Here is a 10,436-nt window from a genome sequence, read left to right on the forward strand (position 1 = left end):
AAATCTCAGTGCATGTACGGCAAGGCAGGAAATCTCTGTTAAAAGAGCCCTCAGACGGCATTGCACGAGGAACCATCATACTCTGTTAAATACAGCCATGGGCTCGGGAGTACTTTGAAAAACTATTGTCACTTAACTCAGTTTGCTGCTGCATCAAGGAGTGCCACATGAATCTCTGTTACAAAAAGATAAATCTATAAATCAGTTTTATGCAGAGGGCCTGAGCTCATCTCAGATTATCCAAAACACAGTGGAAATCTGTGCTGCGGTTAGATTTCAGCTTGTTTTGGGGAAAAACGGACATCGAGTTCTCAGTCCCACAGACGAAAGGGACCATCCAGATTTCATCAGCGACAGGTGCAAAAGCAAACATCTGTCATGAGGGTACATCAGTGCAAACGGTATGGGTGACTTGCATATGTGTGAATGTACCATTGACTTGGATGCGTATATTGGGATTGTACAGAGACATTTAACTCAATTCCCAAACATTTAAAAAAGTTTAATTAAAAGGGATGGTGATGTGACACAGTGGTGAACATGCCTCTCTCCTAACTTTTTGGAGTGTGTTACAGCCTTCAAAATCAAAATTTGTTTATATTACGAAATACACTTAAGAAAACTTTGAGAATCTTTTTTTGTACTTTTGTTAGTTAAATAAAAGTTAAAAACAATTAACAAATCACAGATTCTTGATTTTATTGCATTTTACAAAATAATAATAATTAATAAAAACAAATTTGGGGTTGTAAGTTAGTGTACTTCTTTTTTTATTACTCCAAAATTCAAGGTAAAAAAAGAAAAGAAAATAATTATATGTTTAGAGCTATGGTTCACATCGTCGGCAGCCCTTTATGGATTTCCTCTATAATGTACCATTATGTAAAGTACTCGCTGTTACATTTTTTAAAGTCTCTGCCTTGCTTATGTTAGCCCACTTTTTGTTCTTTAATTGGTTTTATTTTGTTAGTTTGTTTTGTTGTTATTGATTTGTGCGTATAATTTATTTTGTATACTATATTATGTTAAAAACATGATAAAATAGGCCTATATAAAAAAGATTTCTTCCTGATAACTGTCACATAAAGTTAATCTACACGTGATGGATTAATGTAATCTTTCATGGATTTAGAATTTTTCCTCACCACATATATACCGTGGTCACGTGTGAAAGATTGTACGTCTGTGTCTTTCATGGAAATTTGATTTGACATCAAGCAGTATATTCAACATCAAACCCATCTAGATATGGTTCTATCCACCGCAGGATGGCAGCGTTGAGCTAGATATCGTTTCCAAATAATCATTATTCGCACCTATAACGTGTATGTATTGTAATGTATACCGATTTAACTGTTATTTGTGGACAAATTTGTCCCCAGAAGTGAGTTTAATCTGATAAAACCTCAATTTAGGGAGGTTCTGGTTTTTAAAAAAGATATGTAAAATGAAGTATAGGCTATGTATATTCAAAAAACCAACCAACCAAAAACAAAAAACAAACAAACAAAAACAAAATGTTTCTGTTAGGGATTGGTTCAGTCTATTTATAATTTGTTATAATTTTTTTGTAATATATTTTTTTATAAAAACAGTCTTTAATTATGTTTTTATAATGTATTTAGGTTATTAACATAGCCTACACTATACCAAAATGTATACATACAAACAGTCGGTATAAGTATTTAGCATAAGGATCTCAAAGAACCACAACTAATATTAATTATAGTTTAAAATAGCTGTCATTCTCCTCCAATATAATTTATTCCATTATGTTCTACAAAGTCTCAGTACAAAAGCGTTCATGTAGACATCCTTTCATGTCCTCGAGTGGGCGTGGTTTACGCTCTGCCTGCGCCTGACGTCAGGCCGTTAGAGACAAGCCCGGAGCCGAGGCCGCACAGCAGCAGCATCCGTCACACATACACAAACACTCACCGAGGGTGACTGCGCCTTTAAGACCCGCAAAACTAACAATCAAACCAGTCTCGGTGTCAATGTGCGAGCGATGAATTTACTCGATATGGTTTTGTTCAAACTCTTGATGTTGTTATACTGCTTAAGCAACACCAAAGGTAAGTGTGTTTTGCTTTAGTTCTGGAAAAAGTGACGGTTAATCGGATTGTGCTTTAGCTGAAGTGCTATATGGGAGGGGTGAGCATAGAGAGACTGAGCGTGAGTGCGGAAGTGAAACTAAACACTTACAATGGGCAACTTTTAGTGTTAAACACGTGGAATTTCAGGTTTTTTCGCATACCAGCATTTTATATTAGACAGTGTGGTGAGGAGTTTTCAAAATGACTTTGATTGGGATATTTTAGAAGAATGACAATAAATGTCCTAGCTAGCTGTCTGTCAATGGGAACCCAGCTAGCTAACTTGGCGAGTGTATTCATTCACATTAGAGTAACGTTAATCAGAATGGAGACAGATGATGAATTCGTTCAGTTTATACGTTTCTGTTCTGTTTGCCGCCTTGGTTTGTTATTTCAGAAGTGCGTTGTCGAGTGCTCAATGTCAGTCAGAAGAAAACAAACAAAAAAACAGAGTGCGAAATGAAAGACTAACGTCATATACACACCTTTCCTGTTATCATTTTCACTCGAGACGAGGTCACCTCAGTGCTGGTACTTGTCTAGTTAACTTATGTTTTACAAACGTATGTGTGAGATTTTACGAGAATTTAAGGAAAAAGATATATATAAAAAAGTAAAAAATAAAATAAAAACAACCTTTACGTTCTACAGTGTATTAAGTCCACGATTAGAGTTTGGGTTGGGATTAGTCTGTACTAGTATCTAACTATAATAGACATTGTTTACCAACAATAGAACAATCTGTTGTAAGTATCCCTTTAGCTAGCTGGATAAGCATGGCTGTGTGTGGTCAGACAACAGAGCTACTGCAGACTCTTCAAAGAATGAATTTCACCACACGTTTCCATAAGGTAAAGTTCAGATTTCTGCTGAAACATACCGTGCCCTTGCTGTCAGACTGGAAATGATGATATCAGATGAGTGCTATTGAATGTTATCTCTCTGTTTCCTCCTATTTTAGTTGTCAGACATTTCTTCACAACCAGGCTTTCTAGGGCTGCTGAAGATAACTAATTCTGAAGAAGTGTGTTTAAAAGATTAATTCACTCCAGAGTTAAAATTTCCTGATTATTTACTTGCCCCCATGTCATCCAAGATGTTCATGTCTTTCTATCTTCAGTCAAAAAGATATTTAGGTTTTTGAGGAAAACATTCCAGGGTTCCCTATCAAGGCTACGGAACTCGACATTACGGATGTCGTATATGGGAACTCCTCTCATCCTTCACTTCCGCTGAAATCTTATAGGCTAACGCCAGCAGAGCTGGCCAATTGACGCAAATATGCAAATACTGAAACACCGTTGCAGTTATAATGCAAGTGCAGCGCCAATTCCCTCCAGAATCTCTCTCTTCACGCTTAAATCGTGTGCTAGAAAGCTGATACTACAAACTTGGATTATTCGCCGTCGTTGAAGTTGCGTCGGAGATACTCGCACTGTCTCCTGCATCCGATGGCAACTACTTGCAACTTATGCTCGGGCCCCATCGCCCCCACCGACACGCACCTGTTCTGCATCGCGTGCTTGGGGCTGGCCCATGCTGAGTCAGCCCTCGGGGACGGAGGGTCCTGCGACCACTGCGCGGATTTATCCCTTCGAGCCCTCAGAGCCAGGAGGGAGGAAGCTCGCGCAGCAGCGGGGATTGGGCCTACCGCCGCCTCTGAGCCGCTGGTAGCCCCCCCCAACCGCAGAGTCGAGGTTCGCTCCCCGGTGAGCTTCCCCGACCCCACCTTTCATCCCCCTCACGACGTCGCTGACTTCGTTTCCTTCGGGGTGAGTGAGGGGGACGACTCCATGTCGCTGTCGGCTTCCGAGAACGACTGGGGTGCAGAGCAGGCCGCACCGCTGGCGGCCGCGGAGCAGGACACCCCTGCGGACCTGCAGGACGAGCTCTTCCGCGTCCTCTCTAAGGCCGTCGAGGAGCTGGACCTCGACTGGAAAGCTCCTGATGAACCATCAAAGAGCAAATTGGATACGTGGTTCCTACAATCGAGCCGCCGTCAGGCCGCTTCGAAAAGGGGAACACCGTTTTTTTCCCGACGTGCATGAGCACGTGGTGAAGTCGTGGGCGGCCCCGCAATCGGCGCGCACCCTCACTTCCACCCAGGCTATGTTTGCCCCCGTGGACGAGGCGGGGGACCACGGCTACCTCACCATCCCCCCCGTCGAGGAGACCGTCGCCGCTCATCTCTGCCCGTCGGCTCCCGCCCTGGGCTCGGACCGCAGCCTGCCGTCCCGAGCCTGCAGATTTACGGCCCACCAGGCCAACAAAGCCTTCGGTGCCGCGGGGGAGGCGGTATCCGCGCTGCATGCTATGGCCCTTCTCCAAGTGCTCCAGGCAAAGCAGCTGAAGTCTCTGGATGGCGCCGCCTCTCTTGACGCTGACGCCATCCGAGATCTCCGTTCGGCCACGGACCTCGCGCTCCTGGCCACGAAGCGCTCGGCCCAGGCGATCGGCCGTTCTATGGGCTTCCTCGTGGTCCTCCACAGGCATCTGTGGCTCACCCTGTCAGACGTGCAGGAAGCCGACAGGAAGACGCTCCTGAATGCGCCCATTTCCCCTGCAGGCCTGTTCGGAGACGCCATGGAGAAAGTAACCGAGCGTTACTCTGAGACGCAGAAAAAGGCCAAGGCTATGAGCCACGTCATTCCGCGAAGGGCGCCGCCGCCGCCGCCGCCGCAGCCGCGCTCTCGTTCGTCCTCAGCCTCAGGCCGCCAACCCCAGGCTGCGGCCAGAAGACAGGCAGCACCCCGCCCGGGACAGGATGCCCGTAAGGGCCGCAGCGGTCAGTGGCAAGGGGCAGGTAACAGGAGGACGCAGAGGAGCCCGCGCAGAAAGCCCACCGCGTCCCCTGCCAGGCCCAAGCAGTCGTCCTGACCGCTCGGGCAAGAGGAGGAAAGAGCGTCAGGCCGGCCCCGCGTTCAAGCGGCGCGCTCTAGTGCACTTCGTCCCTCAGAGTTCTGCGAGCGACGCGTGCAGTTGTTCTGTGTTTGCAAATGTTGTGAATGTTGTTCAAATAAAGCAAATCACTACTTCACAAACAGAGCTTTTTTCTCCTCTTGCACCACACACTGTGTTACCCGCCCTGCCCTCGAGCAGCGCAGAGTCACGGTCAATAACTACCCCCAGCACTCACATAGCGGCCATGACCGCAGCGGCGATGACCGCAGGTTTAGATCAGCCCACGCTCAGTCGTTTCCAGGCAGCGTGGGAAGCTATTCCGGGCATTTCGCCGTGGGTGTTGAATATAATTCGGCGCGGGTACACACTTCAGTTCAAACGCAGACCACCCCGCTTTCGCGGCGTAATTCAGTCATTAACTTTGCCCCAAAACGCTCATGTGCTGAGGCAGGAAGTGTGCAGCTTGCTCGAGAAGAAGGCTATAGAACCAGTTCCCCCGAGCGAGCGGGACAGCGGGTTCTACAGCCGCTACTTCGTTGTGCCGAAGAAGGGAGGGGGTCTCCGCCCCATTCTGGATCTGAGACCTGTCAACAGAGCGCTTCACAAGCGCGCCTTCAGGATGACAACACTGAAGCAAATCCTGGCGCAAATTCGCCCCGGGGACTGGTTCGCTTCAGTGGATTTAAAGGACGCTTACTTTCACTTTAAGATAGTGAAGCGTCACAGACGATTCCTGAGGTTTGCGTTCGAGGATTCGGCGTACCAATATACGGTGCTTCCGTTTGGACTGGCCCTAGCCCCCCGAACGTTTTCAAAATGTGTAGACGCGGCACTCTCACCCCTCAGATCGAGCGGAATGCGCGTCTTGAACTATCTGGACGACTGGCTAGTTCTCGCTCAGTCGAGAGAAACGCTGGTCAGCCACGTGAATACCCTCCTTCGACACTTGGAGATGCTCGGGTTGAGGGTGAACGTCCAGAAAAGTGTGCTCACACCGAGCCGGACGATAACATTCCTGGGAGTGTGCTTGGATTCGGTGAGAATGAGAGCGCGCCTCTCCCCCGAGCGAGCGGAGGCTCTGAGTTCTTCTCTCAGTCTCTTCAGACCTGGCAGGCTCGTCCCGCTAAAAGAGTTTCAGAGGCTACTGGGACGGATGGCAGCGGCTTCCTCGGTGTGTCATCTGGGGCTGCTGCATATGAGACCGCTTCAACTCTGGCTGAAAGCGCGCGTTCCCCCGAGTGCGTGGTATTCTGGCCACAGGCGCGTTATGGTCACCAGCGGATGCGCCCGCGCCCTGGCCCCGTGGAGGAACCCAGATCTCTTCAGCTCAGGTGTCCCTATGGGCTTAGTGACGCGGCGAGTGGAGGTCCTGACGGACGCTTCATCCACCGGATGGGGAGCGGTCTGCTTGGGCAAGCCCGCCTCGGGTCGGTGGTCAGAGAAGCAGATGGAGTGGCACATAAATCGCTTGGAACTAGAAGCGGTCTCTCTAGCTCTAAAAACCTTCCGGTCTCAGCTGGAGCAGCGGCATGTGTTGATTCGGACAGACAACACTTCCGTGGTCTCGTACATAAATCGCCAAGGCGGTGTACATTCAAAAGCCCTATTCAGGCAGGCGGAATCCCTTCTGCTATGGGCGGACCGGTTTTTCCTCTCGGTGAGAGCGGCGCACATCCCCGGTGTTCTAAATCGCGGGGCGGATATGCTCTCGAGAAGCGGGATTCCCCAGGGGGAGTGGAGGCTTCACCCCGGGACGGTTCAGCTGATATGGAATCGTTTCGGCAGGGCGGAGGTCGACCTCTTTGCAACGAGCGAGAACGCGCACTGTCAGATGTTCTTCTCGCTGTCCCGTTCCCCCCGGGAGGTGGACGCGCTGACTGCGCGATGGCCGAGAGTCTGTCTCTATGCTTTTCCTCCGGTGAAAATTTTGCCCATGGTGTTGTGCAAAATCAGGGAGGAGAAGGCGGCGGTGACTCTGGTAGCCCCGAACTGGCCGAATCAGCCCTGGTTCGCGGATCTGGTAGAGTTACTAGCAGGGCAGCCATGGGAGATTCCGCTCAGGAAGGACCTTCTGTCTCAGGCGAGCGGAACGATCTGGCATCCCAGCCCCGCGCTGTGGAGCCTCCATGTGTGGCCGCTACAGGGTCGCTGAGCGGGCGGGACGCGCTGCACTCGCGGGTTTTGAATACCATCGCGGAGGCGCGAGCTCCGTCCACCAGGCGCCTGTATGCTCTGAAGTGGGGTGTTTTCTCTAAATGGTGTCAGGATGTCGGCATAGACCCAGCGGACTGTTCTGTGTCGGATATTCTACGCTTCCTTCAGTATAGGATGGACGAAGGGAGCCTGCCATCCACTCTGAAGGTTTATGTGGCCGCTATTGCCGCGTTTCACCCCCCTGTTGACGGGCAGTCTATCGGTAGACATGCGTCGGTGACACGGTTCCTCAAGGGAGCTAGGAGATTGTGCCCTGCACGGCCGCCTTCTGTGCCGCCGTGGGATTTAGCTTTGGTCTTGGAGGCTTTGTCACGACCGCCTTTCGAGCCCCTGGCCTCGATTGCCATTAAGGAACTATCGATTAAAACGGCTCTGCTTCTCGCTCTCGCCTCGGCGAAGCGGGTTGGGGATTTACAGGCTTTCTCTGTAAGTGAAGATTGTATTCGCTTTGGACCGGGAAACTGTAATGTTACTCTCAGACCGAGGCCGGGTTACGTTCCTAAGTCGCTCAATACCCCGTTCAGAGCGCAGATTGTTTCTCTGCCTGCCCTGTCCGCTGAGCCATCAACCTCTCAGGGTTCGGATGCTCAGAGTGCTATTTGCCCAGTCAGAGCGCTCCGAGAATACATTTCTCGCTCGGCAGCGTTTCGACAATCGGACCAGCTGTTTGTGTGCTTTGGTGGATGCAACAAGGGACGGGGGGTCTCAAAACAGAGGCTTGCTCACTGGATCGTGGACGCTATTGTTTTGGCTTATGATTGCCTGGGACAGGAATGTCCCCTGAACATCAAGGCCCATTCGACTAGGGCGATTGCCTCCTCGTGGGCTTGGACTAAGGGTATGTCTATTCAGGATTTATGTCTTGCGGCTGGCTGGTCTTCTCAGAACACGTTCGCCAGATTTTACAAGTTGGATTTACCCTCTGTAGCGTCTCGAGTGCTTTCGGTGAGTTGATCGCTTACACAGCATTAAGAGAGCTGCTCTGCGCTTTGCTCATGAGTTGTTCTGTGTGCTATTTGTGTGTTGTACTATTGTCACCGCTATGCGTTGGCTTTCTCTGTTGTTGTTGCCCTGTTGGTCTACAGTGCAACCATCCCCCAGATATACTGCTCGGGATATGCAAATTCCATATAGTGTTGGTAAGCTTGTGATTGGTCCCTTTGGACCTATCAGAGGTTAGAGGTTCGCTATTTGTCAATCTCGGCCTATCAGGCGCTTGCACTCTGGGGGCGAGGTTTGTATTGGGTCTGTTCAATAGTTGCTGCCACGGCGGGATTCTATACAGTTCCCATATACGACATCCGTAATGTCGAGTTCCGTAGCCTTGATAGGGAACGTCTCCGGTTACTTTCGTAACCTCGGTTCCCTGAAAGGCAAGGAACGAGACATTACGCTCGCCGCCGTGTTCGCTATTATTTAGCGTTGTTCGATTCTGAAGGGAATTGGCGCTGCACTTGCATTATAACTGCAACGGTGTTTCAGTATTTGCATATTTGCGTCAATTGGCCAGCTCTGCTGGCGTTAGCCTATAAGATTTCAGCGGAAGTGAAGGATGAGAGGAGTTCCCATATACGACATCCGTAATGTCTCGTTCCTTGCCTTTCAGGGAACCGAGGTTACGAAAGTAACCGGAGACGTTTTTCTCCATATAGTGTACTTCATCAGGGACCATCGGGTCGAAAGGTCACTCGTAGTAGGCGGAAGTGGGAAAAACTCAATCTCATTTTCTCCTCCAACTTCAAAATTGTCATATCGTTATTTTACCTTTTTTTGTAAAGGGCGTTTGACTTAGTGTTTGCATGTTCGCTTTGTAAACACTGGGTCACAATTTGGACCTTCAACCTGTTGGTCCCTGTTAAAGTCCACTATATGGAGAAAAATCCTGGAATGTTTTCCTCAAAAACCTTAATTTCTTTTCGATTGAAGAAAGGAAGACATGAACATCTTGGATGACATGGGGGTGGGTAAATTATCAGGAAATTTGAATTCTGGACTTGAGTGATCTAATCTTTTAAGTGTATGTAGTAATAGCCTGATTTATCAGGATGGAATGCTGGGCAGTTTTATTTTGTTTTGGGATCTGTTTTGGTTCAACTGAGTTTGTTGCTATGGGATTTTATGTTTTCTAATGTATTTGCTGTTCATTTAGTTAGTTCATTTAGTTTTAACTGGGCTAAAGACATACACGTCTGCAATATTCCCCTTTGTTGTCACTAATTGCCTAGATCCCGATGGTGTTTCACATGCTCTGTGATCTTAGAGATATGCAGTTTTCTTACATCTCCCATGAAAAATGTATTTATTCATGTATGTGGAAAAAAGGAAAGCTGCATTCTCAAGTGTATTTTCAAGCCATTTTAGATGAATCATAAAAAAAGTTTAATTAACCTCTATATTCGGGCCACATCACTGTGTATAAGGGTAGGGTAGGCAATTTATTTTATAAACTATTTTTGTTATACTGTTGAAACTCTTCACATCCTGATAGCAATCAATAATAGAAGTGGTCTAAATATTAAAACGTGTACACTTCTGTGGAAGTCTCAGGACCAAAAAATGCTCCGAATGCAATGATACAATCTCCTACCTGCCTGTCAGCATACGTATTTGCTGCTCACGCAGACATCACAAGTCATCGGCGAGATCCGTAAAGCTATGCAGAGTTGTGGACAGACAGTCACTGAGTGCCGCAAACAAACAGCAGAACCTACAGAACCAAAACTATAAGCTTATGCTGCGTTCATGCTAGGTCGTAAAAATAATTACAAGATGGCAACCTGTGTCGTTCAGACAATGCGTTTCTATGTCAACACTGCAGCACAGGTGGTAAAAGTAAGAGCTCTACTAGTTGTTTACGTTCATTATTATTGTTATGTTATGTTATGTGCTTTGAGAGACGAGGTAATTTAACACTGTCTCTCATGACACTTTGCAGGAGGCGTGGCTTTGGGTAGTGCTGAAGGGAGGGTGGGATCTCATGCTTTCAAAGCTAGCTTGCTATTGCTAGCCTCTCCGAAATTGCCTACCCTACCTTTAAATGTTTAGTAGTATCCATTTTGACATTGCTCTTTGTTGCTTTTGTTAGCCAGCTGTGAAAACAATTGCATAAAAAGCTATGCTGACATCCCTTTTTGCTCAGATATCAACTCAAACATGTTATTGTGTGCCTGCAACATCAACATTAGTGAGCTGTTTTCCATCAGCAATTTGAGTTTTTATTTATTT

At 47.8% G+C, this 10,436-nt stretch overlaps 1 protein-coding gene across 2 annotated transcripts in view; it reads left to right on the top strand.

The window, feature by feature from the left end:
* Window positions 1–1,894: 1,894 nt before the first annotated feature.
* adam10a (ADAM metallopeptidase domain 10a) overlaps window positions 1,895–10,436 on the top strand; it is a 78,625-nt gene continuing 70,083 nt past the window's right edge. Inside the window, exon 1 of one of the 2 annotated variants that reach the window (XM_082156127.1) lies at window positions 1,895–2,075. In XM_082156127.1, the coding sequence (XP_082012253.1) occupies window positions 2,009–2,075 (67 nt within the window). In that variant the 5' untranslated portion in view covers window positions 1,895–2,008. The remainder of the gene's footprint in view (window positions 2,076–10,436) is intronic. The other variant, XM_082156128.1, reaches the window with a different exon arrangement.

The sequence above is a fragment of the Leuciscus leuciscus genome (assembly GCF_965113295.1).
Source record: "Leuciscus leuciscus genome assembly, chromosome: 2".
In the NCBI taxonomy this organism is placed as follows: Eukaryota; Metazoa; Chordata; class Actinopteri; order Cypriniformes; family Leuciscidae; genus Leuciscus; species Leuciscus leuciscus.